The 27,753-nt window shown below is 45.9% G+C and overlaps 2 protein-coding genes across 6 annotated transcripts in view; both read right to left on the bottom strand.

The window, feature by feature from the left end:
- Positions 1-171: 171 nt before the first annotated feature.
- CELA1 (chymotrypsin like elastase 1) lies at positions 172-21,499 on the bottom strand. The gene is made up of 9 exons (XM_019960538.2): positions 21,356-21,499; positions 15,005-15,146; positions 14,317-14,399; positions 13,245-13,345; positions 12,217-12,342; positions 10,908-11,044; positions 9,309-9,454; positions 1,086-1,235; positions 172-325 (listed from the first exon to the last, which is right to left on the bottom strand). Exons 2-9 carry the CDS (start codon positions 15,042-15,044, stop codon positions 308-310), a joined length of 801 nt encoding a protein of 266 aa, XP_019816097.1. The 5' UTR covers positions 15,045-15,146; positions 21,356-21,499; the 3' UTR covers positions 172-307.
- A 138-nt stretch (positions 21,500-21,637) lies between these two features.
- GALNT6 (polypeptide N-acetylgalactosaminyltransferase 6) overlaps positions 21,638-27,753 on the bottom strand; it is a 38,475-nt gene continuing 32,359 nt past the window's right edge. For all 5 annotated transcript variants that reach the window (XM_019960537.2, XM_019960533.2, XM_019960535.2 and 2 more), the window contains 3 exons: positions 27,089-27,190; positions 24,972-25,124; positions 21,638-23,279 (listed from right to left, as the gene is read on the bottom strand). In XM_019960537.2, the coding sequence (XP_019816096.2) occupies positions 23,166-23,279; positions 24,972-25,124; positions 27,089-27,190 (369 nt within the window). In that variant the 3' untranslated portion in view covers positions 21,638-23,165. The remainder of the gene's footprint in view (positions 23,280-24,971; positions 25,125-27,088; positions 27,191-27,753) is intronic.

Genomic DNA, 27,753 nt, shown 5'->3' with positions numbered 1-27,753 from the left:
GCAGACAGGCAGATTAACAGATGGGTAGATCCTTCAATTGGCTTAGTTTGTGAACTGAGAGGGATGGCAGCAAATGGAAGAACCAGCCCAGAAATCTGGTGAAATCCAACTCAGGCCCTATAACTGCCTTTCCCCTAGAAGGCTTAATTACAAATAAAAAGACACAGGGTATTACATATATTCGATTTTATTTGCTTTTCCACATCTGGCTCAATAGTCTCTTAGACTGGTTTTTTCCTTGATGGCCTCAAGTTCTGCTGTCAATCCCAGAACCATCTTGGGAATACCACTGGACTCAGGAAGATGTTCAGTTGCTGGCAATGGCCTGAAGGAAAAACCGGTTATATCCAGTCAGCAACTTCTGCTCACCTCCTTTCTTTTTTCTTCAGGGCTCCTAGTTGAGTATGGCCCTGTACTGGGTTTATGGGGAGTTGTGAGGGTGGGAGGCAGGAAGAAGTTTTTAACTGGTTCAGGACAATTCAATGCTATAAGCACATACTCAGAACATAGTGGCAGACCTTGAACTGGTTGTAAGTCAAGGTTCATGCCACAAGACTCCAGAATGTGTTTGGAGGCTGGAGGGCACAGGTGGGATGGTGTGAGGCTCCACCACCAGGTCAGTGTAGGTACATTCTCACCTAGCCCTCAACCATTGTTTAAGGTGGTAAAACCTCTTGCCAAATGGTAGAGCAAATTCTCATGATGCCCTTAGAAAGAACTGGTGGGGGAGAATGTTAGTGCCTATTCCCTTGCCTGGAGTGTGCAGGCCTTTCTGAAGCCATTTTCCCCTTGGCCTTGACTTGGACAGCCCTGATAGGCACCTGGTTCAGGTCTGCTGTTGCCACCACCTTACTCTAAGTAGTAAACAAGATGGTGAAGCCTGCTTAGTAGGTATGTGAAGAGGAACTCAGGATGGCAACACTATCAGGGGAAAGTTCACTAGAGGGGAAGGGAAAGGGGTAAATAACTATTTGAAGGCGATGAGGAAGATGATGGCTTCTCCTGCCCAACTTTTGCTCCCCACCCCAGTCAATGCGTGAATCTCCAGGTGACTGTATTTCATCCCATCATTTGAGAGGACTCACATTATTTATCCAAGAGATGTAAGCAGAGACCCGGGTGAAGACTGTGGGCTTCTTGGAGACATTACAGCCCAGGCTGGATACAAAGCTGGTCACACCGTGGACAGCATACTGGCCATTCACCAAGCAGTGAAGGGGGCCTCCAGAATCACCCTGTGGGGAAGAGAAGCAGAGTCCTAAAACTCCAGATCTTTGGATCTTTGGGCCTTTGTTTCTGCTTACACCCTATCCACCCACATCTCTGTTTATAAATCCCGTACTGTATAAAAGCTCCAGTTGAAATCCCTACTTCCTTCGCATCCCCACTTTCTAAACAATTATAGTACTTCTTCCTTTCTTCTGCAGCCCATATGTCATGTTCTGCCTTGTGTTTTGGTTTCATAATTTGTTTCTAACTCCCACGCTTATCTGTGAGCTTCTTGAGACAGGAACTACATCTTGCTGATATTTTCCACTCTACAATGCTAGCCTAGAACTTTGAATGTCTTAAGTTCAATAGCTATTACTGACTTAAATTGAACCTATGGTGGGGGAAATAGGGTGTTCTAATGATTTATCTACCCCCAGCATTCAGACCAATGGGTCTAATTGGACAGCATTTAGATAACAGGGTAGGTAGTCAAAACATGTTAAGCTAAACTGAGGTAAGGAGAAGAGAAAGTGATGTATTGGGTAGTGGTTACTTGCTTGGGCTCAGAATCAGAAGAATCTGAGTTTACAGATTATGACCTTGATACTCTTTTTCTTACTCAGTTCCCAGATGTCAGTTCTGTGATTCTAGACGTAAAATTGGAAGCTATTTCATTGAAGAATCTGACCAGCACAAGAGGGAAGACTTTGAGGTACTATCATTAGAAGTCCTCCAATGAAACGGCCTAGCCAGATCACCTGACAAAGCAGTTCCCTGTAGATGAACCCCATCTATGGCCCAGAGGTACCTATCAGCTTGCCACTGTCCTACTCTGAAATAAGAGCAGATGGTCAGGGATGACCAAACATCTGAAGAAAGTGTTAGTTGCTCAGTCGTGTCTGACTCTTTGCGACCCCATGGACTGTAGCCCTCCAGGCTCCTCTGTTCATGAGATTCTTCAGGCAAGAATACTGGAGTGGGTTGCCATTTCCTTCTCCAGGGGATCTTCCCGACCCAGGCATTGAACCCGGGTCTCCTGCCTTGCAGGCAGACTCTTTACCATCTGAGTCACCAGGGAAGAAAGCCTCAATATAAAAATAAAGATCCTGAGTGAAGTAAGTCAGACACAGAAAGACAAATATCATATGATATCACTTATATGTGGAATCTAAAACAGAAGTAGAGTCACAGATGTAGAAAACAAACTTATGATTATCAGGGGAGAGAGAAATGGGCGGGGAGGGAAAAATAGGGAGATTGGGATTGACGTGTATACAGTACTATATGTAAAACAGGTAATTAATAAGAACCTACTGTACAGCACAGGGAACTTCTACTCAATATTCTGTAATGGCCCATGTGGGAAAAGAATGAAAAAAAAAGTGAATATATGTATAACTGATTCTACTTTGTGTATACCTAAAACTCACACAACATTGTATATTACCTATACTCCAATAAAATTTTTTTTAAAAATTTAAAAAATAAAGATCAAAATAAAGAGAAAGAAATAAACAAAAAATGAAGACAACCAAGATTATGCAGGGAGAAGACTATAAACAATAAAACTGTATAAGTATTATATCCATGATATAAGAAGAGCAAGCTATTAGAGCATTCAGAAAACAAAAAGCCTTTGGAAACATGAATATGATAGTAGAAATGAAATATTAGGCTAGGAGATAAAGTAGACAAACTATATAGAGAGAAAATAAGAAAATAGGAGACCCAGTTTAGGAGGTGGATTGTGAGTAACAGGAATTCTAGAAACAAAAAATGAAAACGGAGGGGAGGAAATCATCAATAAATAAACATTTTCAGAACCAAAGGTCTGGAGTTTCCAGGATGAAAAAACTCACTAACTATCCCTCAAAATGAATGCAAATAGACCCATACCAAGACACAGAACACTAGGTCAAGAGAAGATAAAATAGGTCAGTTATAAATTAGTGGAGAGTTTAAGGCTGAACTGGTGATGAGTTGAGTATGTTGTTAGTTGTTGTTTGGTCAATAAGTCTCATCCAACTCTTTGTGACCCCATGGACTGCAGCACTCCAGACTTCCCTGTCCTTCACTATCTCCCAAAGTTTGCTCAAACTCATGTCAATTGAGTTAGTGATGCCATCCAACCATCTCATCCTCTGTCGTCTCCTTCTTCTGCCCTCAGTCTTTCCCAGCATCAGGGTCTTTTCCATTGAGTCAGCTCTTCTCATCAGGTGGCCAGAGTATAGGAGTTTCAGCTTCAGCATCAGTCCTTCCAATGAATATTCAGGGTTGGTTTCCTTTAGGACTGACTGGTTTGATCTCTTTGCTGTCCAAGGGACTCTCAAGTCTTCTCCAGCACCACAATTCAAAAGCATCATTTCTTTGGTGCTCAGCCTTCTTTATTGTCCAATTTTCACATCTGTGTGACTACGGCAAAAGCCACAGCTTTGACAATATGGACCTTTGTCAGCAAAGTAATGCCTCTGCTTTTTAATATGCCATCTAGGTTTGTCAGAGCTTTTCTTCCAAGGAGCAAGCGTCTTTTGATTTCATGGCTGCAGTTACCGTCTACAGTGATTTTTAAGCACAAGAAAATAAAAACTGCCAGTTTCCATTTTCTCCCCATCTATTTGCCATGAGTATATATTATGCAAATTTTAAAAGACAATTATTAACTCTAGGGAAAACAAAATTATTCAGGGAATAGCATTTTACATAATTATAATAAATACTAAATGTTAATTTAACTGAAATTATTTAGGGATCTTGGGGTGGGGATCAGAAAAATTCATGCTTGAAGGGCAAGTATAAATGTGTAAAGGAAGAGAAGTTCCATATCTTGCATTATGCCTGAAGTGAAAAATTAAGTAGCAATATAAGTATATGCTTTTAGAGAGCTGGAGGTAGACATAAAAGAAATCAACTCAAGAGTTAAAAGTAGTCCCCTCTAGGGAGGGAGAACTTGTAGAAGAAACACATGACTGTTCTTTCCCACTATCAAGCCTCAGAGTTTTATTTGCCACCTTAAACAAGGTAATCATTCAATGAAAAAAAAAAAAAAAAAGAAGAACTAGGGAAAGAGACCAAAAGTTCAAATTGGAGCTAATTTTTTTTTCTAAGGAAGTAGCTGTACCCCACCCTCACTATGTTTGGGAAAAGAAGATGGTTATTCTTTTTATAAAAAGAAAGATGTATATTCCTTTAGGTTATTGTACTCAATACAAAACAGTTTAAATATCTTCCACCTAAATTCTTATAGGGATTTGAGAGTATTTCTAAACTAGAGGAATGGAAGGTAATTGAATTGTGTACCGTATTACTGTCTTATGCTAATTGACCTGAAAAGAAACAAAAGCTCTGTAGTGAAGGAGGATATGGCTGAGGATTTTAGGGCAGAAGGAAGAGCTGGGAGAGAGCTCAATGGGAGTGGTTGGATTGCCGTGAGAGGCGTTTAGTGAATCCCCTCTGAGGAGATTGGCTGGGGACACAGAAATCTGAAAGCCCCAAAACCAAGACACAGTATTTGGGAAGTTCCAGTGGGAAGAGACTGTGGAGACACAACGGCCTCAGAGACTGATTTGCAGTGTCAGCCAGAAGGAAAGTACTCTAGTTTTTCAGAGTTCAAGACTTTGAGAGCAAACAGGGGAAAGTGAATTAAACTCAGAAAGGTTAAACCTTAAGAGGTTATTGGTGAGGCTGGCTGGTGAGGAACTGGAAGAATTTGACTTATGTGTTTGTCTTCATTGATTTATTTATTCATTTGGCTGCACTGGGTCTTAGTTGTGACATGTGGAATCTAGTTCTCTGACCAAGGATCGAACCCAGAGCCCCCTGTATTCACAGCGCTGAGCCTTAGCCACTAAACCACCAGGGAAGTCCCACATCTTTTTTTTACCCTAACTTGCAGGTAGGTTTCCCAGGATACAGGACTTTTAGATGTGGACAAAAAAAAATGTTGCCTGCTGTGTCAGTAAATGAAGTGTTGCCTGCTATTCTGGGAAACAATGAATGTTGCCCACTATCAAACCACCTGCCCCTGCAGCCGCTCTCCACATCCTGAAGGGATTTCAAGATGGAGAAAAATGATACTGACCCTAGATAGTTACAATGAATATCAAAGGGCTGGTTTCTGTGAGCCCAGACTCTTGCATCTTCCCAGACAGGGAAAAGCACTGAAACCATTCACTTGAGATGTCTGTTTCTTGTTATTAGCAGTAATCTTTGATGGCTAACTGTTTTTTTTTTTTTTCCCCCCAGCAAAAATTCTAACATCCCCTGGCTCCTTCCTTACCTCTTTGAAACTGTTCCTCTGAGCTGTCTGAAAGGGTGTCTTCCAGGCTATAGTCCTCAGTAGGTTCATCGACCAAAACAAAACTCTTAACTTGTAAGTTGTGTAGTTTCGGGCTTTTTTTCAGCTGACCTTGGGGAAGTCCTGGGAAAACTGGGATGAGTTGGTCACCTTACTTTCATAGTACTAAGTGCTCACCAAAAAAACCTTTAATTTTTGATTCTACTATTTCAGCCAGCCTACCAGTCTCCTTCTGGCTTCTCTTCCTCCTCCACCCAGCTTAGAGCTTGCATTTGATCTGAAATACTTTTATGTTTCAATAATGCATGAAAACCCAGCCCTGAACTAATCCATTGCCTACAACTAGATCCTTGAATGGAGTGAATAATTTACCCATATGATTATTGCATGGTCTCTAACCTCAGCCTGTCAGCAACATCATGGAGGCCAGTCTTTCTCCATTCATCTTAATCCAAATCCATCCAACCCTTTTACCCCTTCATTTTTCCACATTTGACTCCTAGTTCATGAATAAATAGAAGCAATTACAGAACACCCACCAAATTTCAGCTACTCAGCCTGCACATTATTTCATATCCACGCATGTTTCTGTGTCCCTCTTCTATTCAAAGCCAGCTCCACCTGTGTTCTTGGTTCATCTCTTCCTTCCCCTCTGGGATCTTGCTGTGCTGTGCTGTGCTTAGTCGCTCAGTCATGTCCGACTCTTTGCAACTCCATGGACTGTAGCCCTCCAGGCTCCTCTGTCCATGGGGATTCTCTAGACAAGAATACTAGAGTGGGTTGCCATGCCCTCCTCCAGGGTATCTTCCCAGCCCAGGGATCGAATCCCTGTCTCCTGCATTGTAGGCAGATTCTTTATCAGCTGAGCTACCCCTGGGGGAGCCCCTGGGGTCTTGCATCATCCATTTATTCCCTCTCTCTGACTCTACAGGATCCTTTCCTCTCTGCCCAGAAATACACTCAATTTTCTTCAATCTTAAAAGATGCACCCGCTCCATGACTTTCATCCTCCTGAAAGCCACCAGACTTTTAAATTCCTCTTTCATCCAAGATTCTTGAAAGAGTATTCTATGTTTCTTGCTATTTCTTAGTGCCTCTTCATGCCTTACCTTTCAATCAAGCTTCCGTCCTCATCACTCCACTGAAACTGTTCTGGCTGTAGTTACCAGTGATCTGTCAACTGCCAAAGAAGCTACTTTCAGTTATGCTCTGTGGCTCCTGGCTTCACTGTAGGCTATGTGATGACCTGTCAGTATTTCCTGAGAGTTTGTAAACCTCTTATTACTATGGTTTTCTCTTACTTCTTAGATCCTTACGGATCCTTTGTCCTCCACCTAGCCCTAAAGCACTCAAATATTCCTGTTATCACAGTTCTTCCCCAACTCACTGTTTTATTTTTTTTTCCCTCATTCTACCACTTTTCCCTGAGGGAAGTGGGGAGTAGAGGGTGGGAGAGTTTGAGGAATCTCATTTCCTGTTGAGCTTATCTCTAGCCCAGTTTTCTCTTCCAGGCTCTACTTTCTTTATATCTGGTTTCTTACCAGTTAAACTATAGCTGAATGTCCCACTGAGATCTCAGACTCAATTTGTCCAGAACCATATTCATCACTTTCCCTCCCAAATCCTAGAAATCTTGTCTCATTGGACGCTGCAAACCCCTCCCCCAAATCACTTAACTGAGATGCCTGGAAGTCACTCCTGGTCCTCCACCTCCCTCCTTTCCACTGCGCTAACTTGGACCCTCAGATTTCTTGCCTAGATAATTGAAACAGTCTCCTAAGCAGTCTCCCTGCTAATTTTTCCCTCTTCAAATACATGCTTACCTTGTCATCAGAGAGTGCTTTTAAAAGGCAAATCTGCTCACGCTGTTCTCTTGTTTAAAACTCTTGAAGGGTTTCCCAGTGTCTAAGATAAAGTGCATGTCCCAAGCATGCTATTTGAATGAAGGCCCAAGTCCTGTGGACTTCCCTGGTGGCTCAGACGGTAAAGCGTCTGTCTACAGTGCAGGAGACCTGGGTTCAATCCCTGGGGTTGGGAAGACCCCCTGGAGAAGGAAATGGCAATCCACTCCAGTACTATTGCCTGGAAAATCCCATGGACAGAGGAGCGTGGTAGGCTACAGTCCATGGGGTCGCAGAGTTGGACACAACTGAGTGACTTCACTTTCACTTTCTTTCACTTTCCAAGTCCTGTGGCTCCTACCTGTCTCTAGTGTCATCTCCTGACATTCCCTAGAATGGTAATAGTTTAAGTTGTAGCCCAGAGGTCAGCACATTTTTTTTGTAAAGAGCCAAAAAGTAAGTATCTCAGGCTTTGCAGGTCCTACAGTCTCTCTCCCAACTGTTCAACCCCATGAATGCAGCCATAAACAATGTCATGAACAAGTATAACTGCATTCCAAGGAAACCTTCTTTTTAAAACAAACATTGAAATTTTATATTTTTCATGTGTCATAACATATTCTTCCTTTTTAAATTTTTTCCCAACCATTAAAAAAAAATATAAAAAACATTCTTAGCTCACGGGCCACACAAAAAACAGAGGCAGCAAGTTGGATGCTGGAGACTGTGAGCCCTGACCGCTGCTCTAGCTCTAGGGAATGCCTTATAATTCTGTGTGTTCTAGGTTCTTAGCCTATGTCTCTCTTCAGGTTCTCTCTCTCTGAATATTTTTTCCTCTTTTTTCTTGCCTGGCTTTCTGTTTAACCTTCATGACTCACTACGAACTCTAGCTTCTCGGGGAAGGCAAGTCTTTTCTGACACCAAAAGGTAGAGAGGGGAGTATCTGGTTTTTGGATTCCTGTATCACCTTTAGGCATGTCTTTATTATAACACTTAGCCACACTGTAGACGTTCTGTCCTATGTCTCTCCATTCCTCCACTAGATTGTGTTTATATTCATCTTTGTATCTTTAGTATTTTTGATACAGATGAATCAAACACAGTGCCTAGCATTTAGCAGATAATCAAGAACTTTTATTGGACTGCAGTACCAAATCTGTAAGATGGTGTATTGCTGATTGATCTTGTGTAAATAGAAGATGATTCATACATATATATAATTTTATAATAGTTTATATATATTCTATTATAAAGCTATTTAGTGTACTTTCCCCTACCGTATTCACCTGTATATATATTGCTATCAATACTACTGGGTCAAAAGGGTGGTGGTAGAGGAGCTATAAGAAAAATTAGGGGACTTCCCTGGTGGTCCAATGGCTAAGACTCTGCACTCCCAATATAGGGGGCCTGGGTTTGATCCCTGGTCAGGGAACTAGATCCCACATACTGCAACTGGGAGTTCACATGCCACAACTAAAGATCCCAGACAGAAGATCTCACGTGTTACAACTAAGACCTGGTTCAGTCAAATAAATAAACAGAATATTAAAAAAGAAAGAAAGAAAAATTGGGGTTGATGGGAGGGAAGCTACCTTATACACAGTCACAACCACCAATCCAGGCCTAGCCCTACTGCAGCCATTAAAAATCTAAGGCACAAATAACTTCTAAAGAACACTCACATATACCAACACAAATGTTAGGCCACATGCAAACTTTTGAGGTGGGGGCATCAGGCAGGCAAGATGAATTTTAAGGTTCCTTTCAACTTTGAGATTCCTGGAATACAGACTTACCAGCACAGAATAATTCTCATCCAGACACTAGACTAGAAAGTTGAGTCTCTATATATGGGTGGGAGTAGGTGTGGAATAGGAGGTGAGGAAAAGGTAGGGGGTGAGAGGCAGAGAGGAGAGGGAGCTGGGGTGAGACTTCTGACACTCTGAGCCTGTGTTCACCTGGCATCCAGCACGAACTCCGTCTCCTCCAGCGCACACCATGGTGGTCTTCACAGTGGAGCCCCAGTAGGAGGAGCTGGAGCAGGTGGCGTAGTCCACGGAGGGCAGGTAAGCCTGCTGCAGGGTCTGGGCCAGCTGCCCATTGGCTGAACAGCACACACAACTTTAGAGGTCAGCCCCAGATGCTGTGCAGGGAAAACCTTCCACACCTGGCCAAACTTTCCCAAGCTCTCATGAAAGCTGAAGTCAGGGTAAGCTCCTTTTCTCTGCCATGTCATAGACTGTCCTCTTGTTTCTCTTTAGGTGAAAGGTACAGGCACCTTTCTTGACTAGTAGTCCCATATTCCAAACCACTAACTCATGACTACTTTAGTTAAGTAACTGCTAAGTTGGTTCAGTCGTGTCCGACTCTGTGCAACCCCATAGACGGCAGCCCACCAGGCCCCGCAGTCCCTGGGATTCTCTAGGCAAGAACACTGGAGTGGGTTGCCATTTCCTCCTCCAATGCATGAAAGTGAAAAGTGAAAGTGAAGTCGCTCAGTCGTGTCCGACTCTTAGCGACCCCATGGACTGCAGCCTATCAGGCTCCTCCGTCCATGGGATTTTCCAGGCAAGAGTACTGGAGTGGGGTGCCACTAGAATGGTCTTATTGTTAATAACTCATCTGTCTGTCCTGCTTCCTTACACCATAAACCCCATGGAGTAGAACTGGAACTGTGTAGCCTTCTTTCCATTTCTTAAGAGCTTAGTGCAGTTTTCCTTTATCTGATTTTTTTTTTTCTTTTTGGATCCTTACAACAACACTTTCATGTTATATACAGATCGGGAGATTGAACCACAATGACATTAAGTGAACCGAGAGCAAAGCTGGCTTAGAAGCATGTCTGTCTCAGCCGCAGGTTTTCCCACTAGACTGTTGCTCACAGCAAGACCTCGCCTCTCCTGCAGAGCTCAGATCCTGCCCAGTGGCTCTCAGCCTTCTGCACCAGGCCTGCTGTCTCTACCCTTGTTAACCATCTCTGCTCATAGCCCCTCCCACCTTTCTGTGTCATCCAGTGACTTTCCCTTCTAGTAATCCTCCCTGATTGACCAGAAGAGGGCTGAGGCCGCCCCTGCCTTGACTTCTTTGGACCTGCAACCACCCCTGGCTCTTTTGCTCCAACCCACAGCCCAGTGATTTGTCTATGGGGGTAGCATGATGCTGTAGTGACCACCAAAGTGGGAGCCAAAATACCTGCGTTCTGGCCCCAGCTAACCAGGTACTAACTAGTCACTAACTAGTCATGTGATCTGGAACAAAGTCTTTACTTTCTTTGGGCCTCAGTTTCCTCATATATAAAATGAGAGGCTAGTAAAAAATACTCTCTGAGATAAGGCCTTATTTTTTTTGTTGCTAAGAGTCTGTGAATCTCTGAATTGACTGTTGCATGGCTTGTTCTTAGGTTGATTTCACGCACCAGTTATTTTATCTCTGGTGGTTCCTCTGGTTCCTGGCCTCCGGCTCTGAACACTTAGGACCACAAAACTAGGGCTGCAGAAGCTCAGCTACCTAATCAGTATCCATGTGGGGGATGGATGGTGCCAGTGCAGGCAACTTACTCTTAGTCCTGCCCCAGCCTGTGATGTAGCAGGGCGTGTTGTTAGCCAGGATGGTTCCCGACTGTGGCAGAACACCCAGCTGGACATAGCTGTTGAGGGTAGCACTCTGGGCCAGGCGCAGCACGGCGATGTCGTAACTGTGGGTGGAAAGGAGACTGCTTGCTGGCGGGACCGGAACTTCCTTCAGCTCAGCATAGGGACAAGCCCTCCCTAAGCCTTGTATCCCCACAGGATCGGAAACCAGTGACTTCGAAGAAGGAGGGGACTCGCCAAGCTTCAAACTTGAGGAATTGCGCATTTGGAGTCTAGGGTATTCTGTGTGTAACAGCAGCCCCTGCTGGTTAGGTCTTGGCATGGTCGCTAGTTCTTATTTGCAGCCCCGGGGAGTGAAGCTTAGAAAAGCGTGAAGGGCTGTGATCTTGGTAGTGGAGAAGAGTTCTCAAATGAGAAAGACATAAAATGCTTTGCAGATGTACCCCAGTTACTGGAGCCCATCCCCACTCCCACACTCTCTAGACTGGCCACCCTTTTAACTACTTCCTTTCCAAAAGTTTACAGCTTAGTCTTGCAGAAGTTTTCTTACTGTAAGATTCATTTTTAGGAAGTCCGTTTTTGCTAATGGTGGTGGTATAGTGGCTAAGTCGTGTCTGACTCTCACGACCCCATGGACTATAGCTTGCCAGGCTCCTCTGTCCATGGGATTCTCCAGGCAAGAATACTGGAGTGGGTTGCCATTTCCTCCTCCAGGGGATCTTCGTTACCTGGGATGGAACCCAGGTTTCCTGCATTGCAGGCAGATTTTTTACCAACTGAGCTACAAGGAAAGCCCTTTGCTAATGGAGTCTATGCCATAAAATGAATAATAAATAACAATAGAAACAGGAACATTAAACTCTGCAGAGAAGGAGCTTCAGGGGATCCAATAATGCAGACCAGCCCAGATCAAACAAATCCCAAAGACCTTCAAATGTTCTCAAGCCCTAGTGTGTGCTCAGTCATGTCCAACTCTTTGCAACCCCATGGACTGTAGCTCATCAGGCTCCTCTGTCCATGGGATTTTCCAGGCAAGAATACTGGAGTGGGTTGCCATTTCCTCTTCCAGGGGATCTTGCTGACCCAGGGATCGAACCCACATCTCCTGTGTCTCCTGTATTGCAGGCAGATTCTTTACCACTTGAGACATTGGGAAAGCCTGCCAACATCTTAATTCTCAAAGTCCTCCTGGATGAATGTGAAGGAAGCCCAGACCCTGTGGCTGGGCAGCCAGCCCTCCACCTCCCAGCCCCGGGCCAGCGCCACCTTGCCCTACCCTGCAGCCACGTTGTTGCTGTTCCAGGATGGATGCACCACGATCTTCTGCACGCTGATGTACTGCTCGGTGCCATCGTTCTGGCTCAGGTTGTGGTCTCCCAGCACCACACGGAAGGTCATTTGGCTGAAGGGAGAGAGGGAACCCCTGAATGAGCCTTTTCTTTCTCCTCTCAGAGAAAAGTTGGTAAGGCATCTTCCATCTCATTTTTAGGACAGGAACTCATCTTTTCTGGCCCCGGCAGAAGGAATATGGAAGACCCTGGGAGATGAAGAAATAACCAGCCCTCTCATCCCCAAGTTGCTAACTTGTGGAAGTGACAAAAAATACCATCAGCTTCATTTCCCCAATATACTAAGTTAAACATCAGAGGCTGAATATCTCATAACTTGGGAGAAGTGTGGTGGGCATAAATGAAAGACTGTCTCTCAGACCACAGGGGGATGTTGAGAGGTATATAAGCTTCTAGACCAAGAGTTCTTAAAACATGGTCCCTGGACCAGCAGCACCAGAACTTGGAAACTTGCTAGAAATGCCGATTATCAGGACTCAGCCTGGAGTTCTCTATCAGAAACTCTACTGGGTGGGGCCCAGCAATCTGTGCCTTGTAGATGATTCTGATATATGCTCAAATTTAAGAACCATTGCTCAAGATAAAATATGAAAAAACGGTTACCGATCAGGCATTGACTAGGTACTTAAATATTTATCTACTTAATCCTCACAATAATTCTACAAAGTAGGTATTATTACCCTGTTTTAGAGATAAGAGAGTAAGAGCTTAGGGAGCTAAGTAAGCCATTCAAGTTCACTTAGCTAGAAGAAGGTGGGACTGGATTTGAACGTGAACTTGTCTGATGCCAGGCTTTGAAAAGTGCATAGTTTGTAGTTTTCATCTCACTACCTCCCTACAGTCCCCCAAACACCTTCTTAAGTCTTGTCCTGAGTGCTCCAGGATACATATTCCTCTAGAAGGACCAGATTCTTCCCCTCCCAGGAGCTCAGAAAAGCTGGTTTGTTTTTCTCACCTATCCACACAGTGAGCCGCTGTCATCACCCACTTCTGTTTGATGAGGGTGCCTCCACAGGTGTGATACCAGGAACTTCCAGACTTGTACTGGAGGGAAATCTAGATGGGGAGAGAAGAAAAGAGGGATAGGTTGGTGTTTTTTAAAAAAACTTCGTCCCAAACCAAGATCTCCTTAAATTCCTGCCGTCCCTCAAAATATCCGCCAACTATCTGGGCTACACATACAGTGCATTTGGCATCGTTACACTAGGTTGTTGCAAAGGGCCAAGAACCCAGGTCCTTCTACCTCCATTGCCTCTTGGGAAGGAAATGTAGCCATGGAATTGCTCCATCACCTAATTCACAAGCCGAGGTCCCCAGAACTCCCCTCCAGTGTTTTCAAGATACACCCTGGCCCTTCATTCAGCAGATGCTTAGAAATGCCACTGGAACATTCGTTTTAATCAGTTCACGCCCCCTCCTTCGGTGGCTCTTATCACACAATAACTCTACTCCTGAAAATGGAGGCTCAAACTTTTGTAAATTGGGTTTAATTCAGAATTAATTGCAGTGATTCCTCTCAAAGTATGGCTATTCACCAGTCAATTTGCCAGTTTTACACAATTAAAATTGCTTAAGTCAAAGCAAAGCCCTATTTTGAAAGTGGAAACTCTTTAAATAGCCACATGAACAAGGTGCTTTATTTGGGGGCAGGGTGTGTTCAAATGTGACACACTGCATGGAGAGGGCTGTGTGTGTGTGTGTGAAAGTGTGTTGCATCTATGTGAGTCTGGCATACAGTCTTGCTAGTGTGGTCCAAGTGGTATCGCTGGGAGTGTACATGAGGTTTGTGTTTGTGTGTGTGCCTGGGAAAGTGAGTGTGGTTGGTGTTTTTGCATTTAGAGAAAAACTCCTTTTGCATTTAGAAAAACACTCCTAAGCCTGTTCCCATTCATCTTCAACATCTAGAATCCAAGCAGCTGGAGAACTTCCTGTAGATAAGGATATGCACACATATGCATAACAGTGTATGTCAGGGCACAAGCAACTCTTATTTCATTGGCAGTCTGGGGCTGTGAAGGAACACCCACCTGAGAGGGCCAAGAATTCTTTGAGACCGCAGTCCCTCCAACTACCCGGGCGTTGGTTTCTGGAAAGTCCTGGGTGCTGTGTCCTTTGTGGAGCAGAAGAAAAGTGAGTGATGACTAAGCGTGGGGTCAGCTCAGGGTGGGAGGGCGGGTGGCAGTTGTGCTTTGTCTGCAAACTCACAGTTCCTCCCTAGCAAATGAGGGGCCCAGCTGTGAGTTTTCTGGGTCCCTTTTGAAAGCAGGGAAGTCCAAGTGCCTTCTGCTTCCCCTACGTGTCCCCAGAACTCTGGCCCATTTCACACAGCCGCCAGGACCCAGTGGTCTCAGCCTCGCTCAGGGTCTCTACCCCTCGCCTCGCCCCCACCTGCCCACACACAGAGCTTTAGCTGGATTCCCCAGGGGGCGGGGACAGCAGTACACATGCCATGAGGCACCTGCTGAGGATGTCTTCCTGTCATCAGGGATGATGGGGAAGCTGGGGCCTGGAAGAGGCTCCTCTCTGCTTCAGGAACCTGTCAGCCAAGGGTTCCTGACATTTTCTATCACGAGCTCCAGGAGAGTAAAGTTTTTGCTAGACACACAGGCAGAGTCTCCTGCCTGCCCCAGGATAAGACCTGGGCTTAGTGAAAGCTTTCGGACCCTCCTGCTCTATCTCCCTCCCTACAGATCTCCGGCCAGATGATCCACTTACCATAAAGGACGAGAGAGGTGAACACCAGCAAGCGCAGCATGTTGCCAGCGAGTAGACCACTGCCCCCTTGCCATGAACCAAGCCCTCTTTATACTCCTTTTATCAGCAGCTTTGCTGACCTTCTTCCTGCCAACTGGCAGGGCTGTGGGTGAAAGGCAGGGAAAATCACAGGTGACATGGAAACACAAATGAAAAGATTTCTTTTCAGGTAAACTAATTTATCTATGATCAAAGACAGAACAAGGCCAGGGCTGAGTTAATCATCTCCTTTCAGTTGAAAAGCATCCAACAAACTCTTTACCAGAAATAAGATGGAAAGACAGGACTGGCTTTTCCTTTGGGGTGCTCCCCTCCTAACCTGCCACTGCCTCACTGCCCTCTGGGGCACTCTAAGTGCAGAGACCTACCCCGTGCACCAGAAGGTGGAGGCAAACAGGGCTGGAGGGTCAGCAGAAAGAAGGAAGAGACAGCAGCATCTCCCTGCCCAAAGAAGGAGATGGGTCATTCCCCCAGGACACAGACAGAGGCATAAATGCAGGGAGACAAAAGCAGAGTAGATGCAGTGGAGAGAATTATTATTTTTTCAAGAACAAGGTATACTTCCAAATGTTTATTACTCTTTTTTTTTTTTTTTAAAGGTGTGATTATGGTGGTGATGGTATCAAATTGCTAATGGTATTTAGTTTCCATTGGGTGTATTTTACTTTATGCATTTATTTTTCTCTCTGGCTGCCCCTTGGCATATGGAACTTTCTCAGCCAGTGATGGAATCTGTGCCTGCTCCAATGGAGCAAGGCGTCTTAACCACTGGACCACCAGGTAAGTTCAGTGGAGAGACTTCTGATGGAGGATGGTATTAGGAAGCAGGTTAGGGGAAACTCATATGGATAGCAGATGAAATAACTCTCAGAGAAGGAGAGTATGGGGTGGGTGAGAAGAGAGAGCCTTCAGGATAGGAAGCTAGTCTTCCAGCTATGAGGGTGGAGGGCAGAGGATTGGGAGTTTCGGGGCAGGTGTATCCTGCAGGAGATGAGAGGCTCTGCCCATCAGAGTCAGGAGAGGAAGAAGGAGGGAGGTGCAGAGTGCCTGGTGGTGGGTGGCAAACTCTGGGTTGGGAGGTCCCTGAATGAGCACTGTGGGTGGAGCTGTGATTTAGGCAGAGAGAAGCCAGGAATGGTGCCACAGTGATGTGGCACAGAGGAAGCCACAATGGTGTGATCACTCACCTAGAGCCAGACATCCTGGAATGTGAAGTCAGGTGGGCCTTAGGAAGCATCACTACGAACAAAGCTAGTGGAGATGATGGAATTCCAGTTGAGCTATTTCAAACTCTAAAAGATGATGCTGTGAAAGTGCTGCACTCAATATGCCAGCAAATTTGGAAAACTCAGTAGCAGCCACAAGACTGAGAAAGGTCAGTTTTCATTCCAATCCCAAGGAACGGCAATGCCAAAGAATGTTCAAACTATCGCACAATTGCACTCATCTCACACACTAGCAAAGTAATGCTCAAAATTCTCCAAGCCAGCCTTCAACAGTACATGAACCGTGAACTTCCAGATGTTCAAGCTGGATTTAGAAAAGGCAGAGGAACCAGAGATCAAATTGCCAACATCCGTTGGATCATCGAAAAAGCAAGAGAGTTCCAGAAAAACATCTACTTCTGCTTTATTGACTATGCCAAAGCCTTTGACTGTGTGGATCACAACAAACTGTGGAAAATTCTTCAAGAGATGGGAATACCAGACCACCTGACCTGCCTCCTGAGAAATCTGTATGCAGGTCAGGAAGGAACAGTTAGAACTGGACATGGAACAACAGACTGATTCCAAATCGGGAAAGGAGTACATCAAGGCTGTATATTGTCACCCTGCTTATTTAACTTATATGCAGAGTACATCATGTGAAATCCTGGGCTGGATGAAGCACAAGCTGGAATCAAGATTGCCAGGAGAAACATCAATAACCTCAGATACGCAGATGACACCACCGTTATGGCAGAAATCAAAGAAGAACTAAAGAGCCTCTTGATGAAAGTGAAAGAGGAGAGTGAAAAAGTTGGTTTAAAACTCAACATTCAGAAAACTAAGATCATGGCATCTGGTCCCATAACTTTGTGGCAGATAGATGGGTAAACAATGGAAACAGTGAGAGACTTTATTTTTGGGGGCTCCAAAATCACTGCAGCCATGAAATTAAGACACTTGCTCCTTGGAAGAAAAGCTATGACAAACCTAGACAGCATATTAAAAAGCAGAGACATTACTTTGCCAACAAAGGTCCGTCTAGTCAAGGCTTTGGTTTTTCCAGTAGTCAGGTATGGATGTGAGAGTTGGACCATAAAGAAAGCTGAGTGCTGAAGAATTGATGCTTTTGAACTGTGGTGTTGGGAGAAGACTCTTGAGAGTCCCTTGGACTGCAAGGAGATCCGACCAGCCCATCCTAAAGGAAATCAGTCCTGAATATTCATTGGAAGGACTGATGCTGAAGCTGAAACCCCATTACTTTGGCCACCTGATGCAAAGAGCTGACTCATTTGAAAAGACCCTGATGCTGGGAAAGATTGAAGGTGGGAGGAGAAGGGGATGACAGAGGATGAGATGGCTGGATGGCATCACTGACTCAATGGACCTGAGTTTGAGCAAGCTCCGAAAGTTGGTGATGGACAGGGAAGTCTGTTGTGCTGCAGTCCATGGGGTTGCAAAGAGTCGGACACGACTGAGAGATTGAACTGAACTGAAGCCAGGAAGGGGAGGGGGGATTGCACTAAGGGCTGCCTCTCCAGCCCGATCCCCCAGGATTCTAACCTAAAGCAGACCTGGACCCGGGGAAGAGGGCTGAGATGGCTGGGGAACCCTGCCCTCTTTTGTCATTCTCCTTCCACCTCCATGCCTCCTCTGGAGAGTAGGGAGATGGCTCTAGCCTCAGGATGAGGAGTCCAAGAGGAGGCTCGAGCCTCCTGAAGGTTACAAACTCCAAAGTGAGCCTTTGAGGGCAGGGTCAACATCACATCCATCTTTGTATTCTTTGGGAAAGCCTAATATGTATTTGTTTAAAGACTAGACTGTTGAGCATTGCACTTAATACCCTCAATACTGTTGTCTAATCTCACACTGAGCCTCATCTCTCACGCTGGTCAGACTCTTCATCCTGATTCTGAGGGTGAAGTGTGGAGGAAGCCTTGGCTTTCATTCTGAGGCTCTGCATTTTTTCTGAGCAATGCTAGTTCCTTTTGAAATAAACAGAGCCACATAAATACATGTATAAAGATGTGGGTTCTAGTAAGTGCTATACTTAGTCGCTCAGTCGTGTCCAACTCTTTGTGACCCCATGGACTGTAGCCCACCAGGTTCCTCTGTCCATAGGGATTCTCCAGATAAGAATACTGGTGTGGATTGCCATGCCCTCCTCCAGGGGATCTTCCCAACCCAGAGATCGAACCCAGGTCTCCTGCACTGCAGGCAGATTCTTTACCATCTGAGCCCATCAAGGAAGCCTGGGGTCTAGTACAGTTGTCACCAAATTTTGTGTAGTTTGTCATAAAATTTGTCACAAAATTGTGGAAAACCTAAATATTCATCAATAGAGGAAGATTAGATAAATTGGGTTTAATTATATTAAGGAATACTATCCAACTTTTACAAAGAATGAGTTAGGGACTTGCTGGTGGTCCAGTGTCTAAGACTCCATGCTCCCAGTGGAGAGGGCCTGGGCTTGATCCCTGGTTGGGGAACTAGATCCCACATGCCACAACTAAAGATCCTGCATGCTGCAAGGAAGATGGCAGATCCGTTGTGCTACAACTAAGACCCAACACAGCCGGATAAATAAATATTTTTAAAAATGAAATAAAAAGAGTGAGTTAGACTTAAATGACATGATATGCAAAAATGCCCTTGGTATATATTAAATGAAGATAACAAGTTTCAAACAATATGGTACTCTGTGTGCATGTATATTCATTGTTGTTGTTGTTTTTTGCTAAGTTGCATCCTACTGTTTGCAACCCCATGGAATGCAGCACACCAGGCTCCTTTGTCCTTCACTGTCTCCCAGGGCTTGCTCAAATTCATGTCCATTGAGTTGGTGATGTTATCTAACCATCTCATCCTCTGCTGCCCCCTTCTCCTTTTTAAAATACATACATATATTATTTATATTTATTTGTTTTATATAGCGGGCTTCCTTGGTGTCTCAGATGGTGAAGAATCTGCCTGCAATGCAAGAGATCCAGGTTCAATCCCTGGGTTAGGAGGAGCCCCTGGAGAAAAGGAATGGCTACCCACATATATATTTATAAATATATATATATATATATATATATATATATATATATAAACAGGGTACAGAAGGTTTATACCTATAAATTATTTAAATAATTTTTATAGAAAATATTACTTCTAGACAATGAATCAATAGGTATGGGAGCACTGTGATGATCTATTTCCCTTTTTTGTGTGTGTACTTTTTTTGGCTGTACACCTTGGCTTGCGAGATCTCAGTTCCCTGACCAGGGATTGATCCCCAGCCATGACAGTGAAAGCCTGGAATCCTAACCAGTAGACCACCAGGGATCTCCCCAGTTTCACTTTTAAAACACATTTTTCTGTGTTATTTGACTTATCTACAGTATTATTATTATTTTTGACTGCTCCTGGCAGCGTGCCAGATCTTAGTTCCCCAACCAGGTATCAAACCCATGTCCCCTGCATTGGAAGCTTGGAATCTTAACCATTGGACTACCAGGGAAGTCCCTTATTTTTGTAATTAAAACTAAGAAATATATTCTAGGACACTTATTCATTTTTGACAATGGCACACATTCTCTTCAAGTGGGAAATAGATCCCTAGAGGGGACCAGCCACTCAGTGCTAAGGTGAGAGGTTTCTGCAGCCAGGGGACAGTAGCACAGCACTAACCAGCATCAAGATTTTAAGCAGGATTTACGGTTTTAGTTTAGCCCTGAGAATGGCACTTTTGCCAACAAAGGTCCGTCTAGTCAAGGCTATGGTTTTTCCATTGGTCATGTATGGATGTGAGAGTTGGACTGTAAAGAAAGCTGAGCGCCGAAGAATTGATGCTTTTGAACTGTAGTGTTGGAGAAGACTCTTAAGAGTCCCTTGGACTGCAAGGAGATCCAACCAGTCCATCCTAAAGGAGATCAGTCCTGGGTGTTCATTGGAAGGACTGATGTTGAAGCTGAAACTCCAATAATTTGGCCACCTGATGCAGAGAGCTGACTCATTTGAAAAGACCCGGGACGACAGAGGATGAGATGGTTGGATGGCATCACTGACTCACTGGACATGAGTCTCAGTGAACTCAGGGAGTTGGTGATGGACAGGGAGGCCTGGCATGCTGCAGTCCATGGGGTTGCAAAGAGTCGGACACGACTGGGAGACTGAACTGAACTGAAAATGGTCAGGGGGTGGATTTTAATAACACAGATGTGGGGAGAGGTCAAGGCCAGCCTGGGCTAAGGGCAGGCCACGACTCTGGTTTCTGAGTCCTTCCACCACCCCATTAGCTCCTTTCTCTCTTCTTGAGCACCTCTCTTCCTTGGTCCTCCCTTCACCCCCAAACCTGCTGCATCTCTCACTCCTGTGGGTTATCCTTAGCTGACTGCTCCTGGGTGAGGCTCTCCTGCTGTGGGGTTGGGGTGAGGAAACTGAGTGCCATGACAGGGCACCTTGGTTGGGCATGCATCATAAGATGGGGCTGCAGAGCTGCTGGCCGATGCTATAGAGAATATGAAGGATATCAAGATAAACGGCAGACAATCAGTGCCTGATAAATGTCTGGATGCTTAATGCAACCGAGAGTAGGGCTAAGATTGGAGTTAAGGACTAAGACTCCCTAGAGCTTACCAAACTTATTAGCATGGCGGTCAAACTCTTCTCAGTGGGGACCCCACCCATTGTCCTACACAGCTGACTCCCCCAGTAAATGCAGCAGGCACAGTGCCCGAGGCCCGTAATACTTCTTAGGCCCGCAAACGTGTCTCAGTCTCTACAATCACTATGGACTATGTTCATCTTAATACCAATGCAGTTGTAAGAAATATAATTTAATATTTTTTAATGATGGCTCAAGTGCCTAGGGCTCATGAAAGCCAAAGTGTGGTCCTGACCTTCTGGCTTCTACCATCCACTGTGCCCTCACCCTGAGGTCTTCCTGGTTCCTGCATCCACTTGTACTGCTGTCCCTCTGTGACTTTTCTGACACGTGAGATCTTTCCTTACTGAGCTCTTCCTACCTGAGGATTCATCCTTTGAGGTCTAAGGTCAAATGTGAAGCCTCTTTGTGAGGCTTCCTTGATTTCCCTAAAGGAAAGGAACTGTTCTAACTCACCTAGTCCAGCTCTGAAAATCTCTAGTTTTGGTATGACTTGTTCACAGCGTTTTTCCCAGCTCGAGTGGGAGTTCCACAGGGGGAAGCCTCATATGTCCTCATGTCTGCCCATGCTTGACAGAGTTGTGTAGGCCAGATTGAAAGCTAGAGGATTTCTAGAGACAAGAGACAGTGGCTGAGAGAACTTTTCAGATGTGCGTGGTTCTTCACAACTCGAAGCAGCAGATCCTCCAAACAGATCAGCTAAGGGACAAGCCAGAAGAAGAGGAACCCAATGCCAGCTTCCTTCACCCATGCCATAAAACCTTTATTTCCATTGGGATCTATGTGCCATTCTCTTCTCTTGCTGGGAAAGAACTTTCCCCTTTCCCCGCTGCTGGCCACTCTTCTTTCTCTTTGGCTGGGCTACCCCATGGGACCTAGACTTCCTGAGTGGGAAGGAGAGGCAGCTGTGGTCCCATGGCACCCTCATGTGTGTGATCCCCAAGATGACAGCTCGCTACTCAAAGTAGGAATCTCTCCTGAAAGCAATGAGTCCTCTTTCAGGCAGCTGGGGTTCTCTACTTCAGGCAAAGCGGCCATGTGTGGTGGGGTCCAACTTGCTTGGAGAAGAGCCGAGGTGCACAGCAGGCCTGCTCCACGTGGGGAGTTCACGCGAGAACAGCAGACCGGGCCAGTCACAAAGTCATGCTCCAGGCTACCCGTGAGCCCTGCTTCCTCAGACTTCCCAGGGATTCTGTTAGCCTTATCTGGGTCCTAGCCTCTGGGTTGCCATTACCTCCTTGTGTGGCCTAGGGCAAGTAACTTCTCTTATCTGGCTTTGGTTTCATAATATGAAAATGATAGGCTTGGATTAAAACAAGGATTTTTAAATTGTGCTTGCAGACCTTTGGAAAATCAGGGTCTGGTGGGCACTGCCCTCATCCTGCCTTCATTTTCATCCATGGCTAATTTCTTTGGAACTACCTTATACGAGGAGCATTGAAAAAAAAGGCTCTGGGACCTAAACCTGAGAAATCACCAGCTAGCTCCACAAGGTTTCTTTCAAAATGGACATCACAGGATTCCCAAATGTGGTCTCCCTCATGGTTACCTGGCTCCACTGTTCTAGGCTTTATGGAGACCAGTCAGCCAGAAAGGATCAGACTGGAGTGAAAAAAGAGTGGAGAGTTGATGGCTAGTTGCTTAGTGTTCTCGTGGTGGGAGGAGCCTGGGTTCAAGGTTCACATTTGAGCCTCAGTTTCAGCTCCAGCCACGCACCAGCTGTGGAATACAGACCAGCTCCTTTACTTCTCTCTGCCTCAGTTTTCTTGTCTATAAAATGGGCACGGTGATTCCTGTCTTTCTCACAGGACTGTTGTGTACCTGTCAAGCACTGTCAAGGTGCTTCAGGTAAAAACAGCAAGGAAGACTTAGACCTCCAATTCCTCTGATAGACTCTATAGTTCAGTGGAAGCTGCAGGTGTCCTAGATGACCAGGGATCCAGGATGTGGCTGCAGAGGTGCTTTCCTTGAGTTTGGCATTGCTGCCCCGGGTCCTTCCCCAGCTGCCTCCTTTGCCTTGAAGGTCTGTTTCTTGGACAGAAGGAAAGCTCTAGGCCCCGTCTTATGTGTTCTAATGGTCTTGTCCACCAATGTGGAGGAAAGAAAACAGGCCCAATGTTGTTGCAAGGAGTAGGAAGGTTCTGCCTTGACTTCCATTGGGTTTGAAATCCATCTTTAAGGCTGACAGGGAAGCTGCTGGTCAGGTTCCCCCAGATTCTGTTTCCTGAGAAGCTTGTGGGAACTCCCACAGGGGGCGATCCAGGGCCTAAATGAAGAGCCAGTGCTGGTGGGGATCACTGGGGTTGCAGGTGGCCATGACTGGCTTTTTGTCTTTGGATGTCAGGCAGGTACCAGATCCTGAGTTCCTGATGAGTTGATCCTAAAAGATGACACAGCAAAACAAAGGGTCAATTTAGGCCTCAGACTTCTGATAGTACTGCCAGGGGGAATGAGATGAGGACAGTGAACCAAAGGGAAGGGAAATCCAGAAAGGCACAGGGCAGGTACTTCCGCATTCCTTTCCTTGGATGCCAGATACTCTGATGAGATGCATTCCTGTGCTGGGTGCCAATTCCCCACCTCCAGCTTTAGCATGAATAACTGCAACACAGGAAGGCAGGACCATGGGCTAACTGAAAAATGCTTTCAGGACGAAATGAAAATGAAAACTGCCTCCAGACGGCCAATCTCAAAGACCTGGGCCACTGCGGTCTACCCGCACTTTCTGCCTTTGATCATATTCAGACTACTCCCTTCGCTGTAGCCCCAAGGTTAGGCTCCTCTTTTCCTAAGCCCAGGACTAGGGATTGGGGTGGAGTGGGTGTGGAGGCTCATCGGAGGCTGCTAGTTTGAGCCCGATCCTGTAGAAGTTACATCATTCATCCCGAGGCAGGGCAGTGTAATGGAAAGAACCAGCGCTTTTGAGTCAGACTTATCTAGATCCCACCACTTCATGGGAAATAGATGGGGAAACAGTGGAAACAGTGTCAGACTTTATTTTTTGGGGCTCCAAAATCACTGCAGATGGTGATTGCAGCCATGAAATTAAAAGACGCTTACTCCTTGGAAGGAAAGTTATGACCAAACTAGATAGCATATTGAAAAGCAGAGACATTACTTTGCCGACAAAGGTGCATCTAGTCAAGGCTATGGTTTTTCCTGTGGTCATGTATGGATGTGAGAGTTGGACTGTGAAGAAGGCTGAGTGCCGAAGAATTGATGCTTTTGAACTGTGGTGTTGGAGAAGACTCTTGAGAGTCCCTTGGACTGCAAGGAGATCCAACCAGTCCATTCTGAAGGCGATCAGCCCTGGGATTTCTTTGGAAGGAATGATGCTAAAGCTGAAACTCCAGTACTTTGGCCACCTCATGCGAAGAGTTGACTCATTGGAAAAGACTCTGATGCTGGGAGGGATTGGGGGCAGGAGGAGAAGGGGACGACAGAGGATGAGATGGCTGGATGGCATCACTGACTCGATGGACGTGAGTCTCAGTGAACTCAGGGAGTTGGTGATGGACAGGGAGGCCTGGCGTGCTGCGATTCATGGGGTCGCAAAGAGTCGGGCACGACTGAGCGACTGATCTGATCTGATCTATCTAGGTCTGAACCCCAGGTCTACCATTTACTAGTGAAGGATCTTGGGCCAGACACAAACTTGCTGAGCTGCTTCTGGCCCATCTCTAGTCATGGGGACACCACCTACTTGGGAAGAGCCTTTGGAAGATTAACCAAACCAAAGTACGTGAGTGTACAGCCTTGTGCTTAGCACACAGAGGCCAGGCGGGAACCATGAGTGACTCTTCATCTACTGGAGTTCAGCCTAAAAATACTTGAACTATGAGCTGGCCTTAGATCATGACCCCACCACCATCTTTATATTAACCAGAATCAACCATCACCAAACATTACTTAAGTCCTGTGAACCCTGCCTGTGACCAAGCTTACATTCTCCATACTTTCTACATTGTCTGGATCCATCTCATAGTATCTCAGGAAGAAGATGCAGAAGGAAGGGAGGGGGCAGTTGTGGTCTCAGGTTCTTGATTCTGAGCTTTTGGGACAGCTGACTCACCTGGGTGAATTCCCATTCCTCATCCTTGGGCACTTGGCTATTCTTGCCGGTGAAGTGACAGCTCCTAAGGCCCAGAGTGCCAGCACTGGCATGTAGACACAGCTGCTTTGCGATGTTGTGGCGAAGGTCTCTCCGGGTTGTGTACTCAAAGTACTAGAACACAAGGCAAGAGAAGGTTCTGAGGGACAGGTGGAGAGTTTGCCCGCCACCTCCCAAAGCCAACAGCCCAGAGATACCAATCACAGATGGCCTCTTGGGGAGGAAGTGAGTGGGTGCCAAGATTTCAGTAATTCATGTGCCACCGTATCTGGGTTATACTGGAATAATAGATAATAGTTACTAATATTTTTTCTTTAGGTAAAAATTTAACTTAGGGAATTCCCTGGCAGTCCAGGGAACTTCCACTGCAGTGGGTATGGGTTCGATCCCTGGTCAGAGAACTAAGATCTTGCAAGCTGCAAGGCTCGACCAAAAAAAAAAAAAAAAAAGTGAAAAAAATGAACTTTGCCTCATTTAAAGCGTTATCTGTGAAATCATGTGTTTGATATGCTGCTTCTTTTTTTGTTACTAGATTCAGTTCAGTTCAGTCACTCAGTTGTGTCTGACTCTTTGCAACCCCATGAATCACAGCACGCCAGGCCTCCCTGTCCATCACCAACTCCCGGAGTTCACTCAGACTCACGTCCATCGAGTCAGTGATGCCATCCAGCCATCTCATCCTCTGTCGTCCCCTTCTCCTCCTGCCCCCAATCTTTCCCAGCATCAGGGTCTTTTCAAATAAGTCATCTCTTCGCATCAGGTAGCCAAAGTATTGGAGTTTCAGCTTCAACATCAGTCCTTCCAATGAACACCCAGGACTGATCTCCTTTAGGATGGACTGGTTGGATCTCCTTGCAGTCCAAGGGACTCTCAAGAGTCTTCTCCAACACCACAGTTCGAAAGGATCAATTCTTCGGTGCTCAGCTTTCTTAATAGAAAAAATGCTCACCAGTATACCACCTAAAATCACGGTGCAGGCCAGCGGTACAGGAAATGGCTTCAGAATGACTCTGTCTTCACTTGCACACGTTGGCATCCTATTCAGTGTCCCCTGCCACTTTTTCCTTCCTTCAGCTCTGCTTCAAGTGCCTCTTACTTATCAAATACTGGGCCTTCAGGGTAGATTGAGGAACTGGGGCCAGGGAGGTTACTAGTTATTCCTCAGGAAAGAGCTGGACATTGTAGCCTGGGGAAAATGGGCCCTTACAGTGGGTGCAGGTAACTGTGAGGTGTCAGTAGGGAGTTGTTTTGGGGTCACTGATGGGTGGTAGGATCAGAGTGGTAGCTTCCAGGCCGGGGACGCATTGAAGATAGTTGAATGTAAGGGCTTCCCTGGTGGTCCAGTGATTAAGAATACACTTTGCAATGCAGGGGACACCGGTTCGATCTTTGATCTGGAAATATCCCACATGCCTTGGGACACTAAGCCCCTGTGCTGCAGCTCCTGAGCCTACATTCTAGAGCCTCTGAGTCACAATTATGGAGCCCAGGTGTCACAACTATTGAAGCCTGAGCACCCTAGAGCCTGTGCTCTGCAGTAAGAGAAGCCACTGAAATGAGAAGCCCAAGTACTGTAACTAGAGAAAAACTGTGCAGCAATGAAGACCCAGATCAGCCAAAAATAAATAAATTTCAAAAGTCAAGTCAAAAGTTCATCACTTAAAAAATATAATAAATGGGCCTCCTGGAAATAGCAAAAAAAGAAAAAAAAAGTTGAGTGTAGGTGAGGGAACGGGCTCAAAAAATTTTCACGGTCACCCTAAAACATCACTCAGCAGCTCACATCCTCCAGCACGCTTCCTGTGATAAACAATCCTCCCCGCCAGCCCCTCTCTACCAGCCAGCACTGCCGCTCACGCCTCTCTGGATGCCCTTGATGCACACTTAGGACCTTATCTGTTTGTATCATGTGTTTCCCCTCAGACTGGGGGCTTCCTGAGGGCAGGACTAGTATTCCCTCCTCTTTCTGGATCTCTTGTGCCCTAGTCCTCAGGAAAGAGTACTCTGTGTGGAGAAAGGGGGTGTGTGCAGAGAGGAGGTGCCTGGGAGACAGGCCAGTCAGGGGCTGGGCTGTGTACCTGGTTGCCACCGAGGCCATGGCAGGTGTACAGGATGAGGGGCTTTCCCCCGTTGTTGTTCTCTCCCACATCCAGACAGTGATCCACGCCGAGGTTCTTGAGCTGCAGGATGGTGAACAGAGAGGGAGCCCAGGGGAACACAGTGAGGGGGTTTTTTGGTTTGTGGTGTAGGGTCCATCTGGAATAAATCTGCATGGCTGCATTCCCCCTCTCTGACCTTCCTCCCCCACTTATTAACCCAGATGCCTAGAGTGAATAGCAAATGAGGTGCAGAACCCAGGGGCTGGGCAAGGGCAGGGTGGGCAACCAGTCAGGTCTCTGGGAGAAGCCCTCAGCCTGTAGGAATGTCCTTCTGAGCAGTGGTTCTCCAAGTGTGATTCCGCCCCCCCCCCCCCCCCCCCCCCCCCCCCCCCGACCTTCAGCATCGCCTGAGGGCTGGTTAGAAATGCAAATTGTCAGGCCCCATCCCAGTCCTCCTGAATCGACAGGCGGTGTCTTAACAAGCCTTTCTGGTGACTGATGCGAGTGGGTGAGAACCACTGCTAACAGGTGGTTTCCTCCTTATGAAGTTTTCAGCTAGCTCTAGAAGACCGAGCGGCCTCCAGGTCCCCCTCCTGGATAAACGAGTGTGGAGAGTAAAAATCGATTGTTTCTCATCCAGCTAT

Source organism: Bos indicus, chromosome 5 (genome assembly GCF_029378745.1).
Source record: "Bos indicus isolate NIAB-ARS_2022 breed Sahiwal x Tharparkar chromosome 5, NIAB-ARS_B.indTharparkar_mat_pri_1.0, whole genome shotgun sequence".
Taxonomy (NCBI): Eukaryota; Metazoa; Chordata; class Mammalia; order Artiodactyla; family Bovidae; genus Bos; species Bos indicus.
Note: the sequence above shows the minus strand (reverse complement) of the source record. Positions and strands in the feature narration are given on the sequence as shown.

Excerpts from the sequence above, each read along its gene's own strand:
- CELA1 (XM_019960538.2), bottom strand. The coding sequence starts at position 15,044 with ATGCTGCGCTTGCTGGTGTTCACCTCTCTCGTCCTTTATG. Across the intron at positions 13,346-14,316 it reads AGAATTCTTGGCCCTCTCAG|ATTTCCCTCCAGTACAAGTC; the intron begins GTGGGTGTTCCT and ends CTCCCCATCTAG. Across the intron at positions 1,236-9,308 it reads GAGTTCGTGCTGGATGCCAG|GGTGATTCTGGAGGCCCCCT; the intron begins GTGAACACAGGC and ends TCTTCCCCACAG.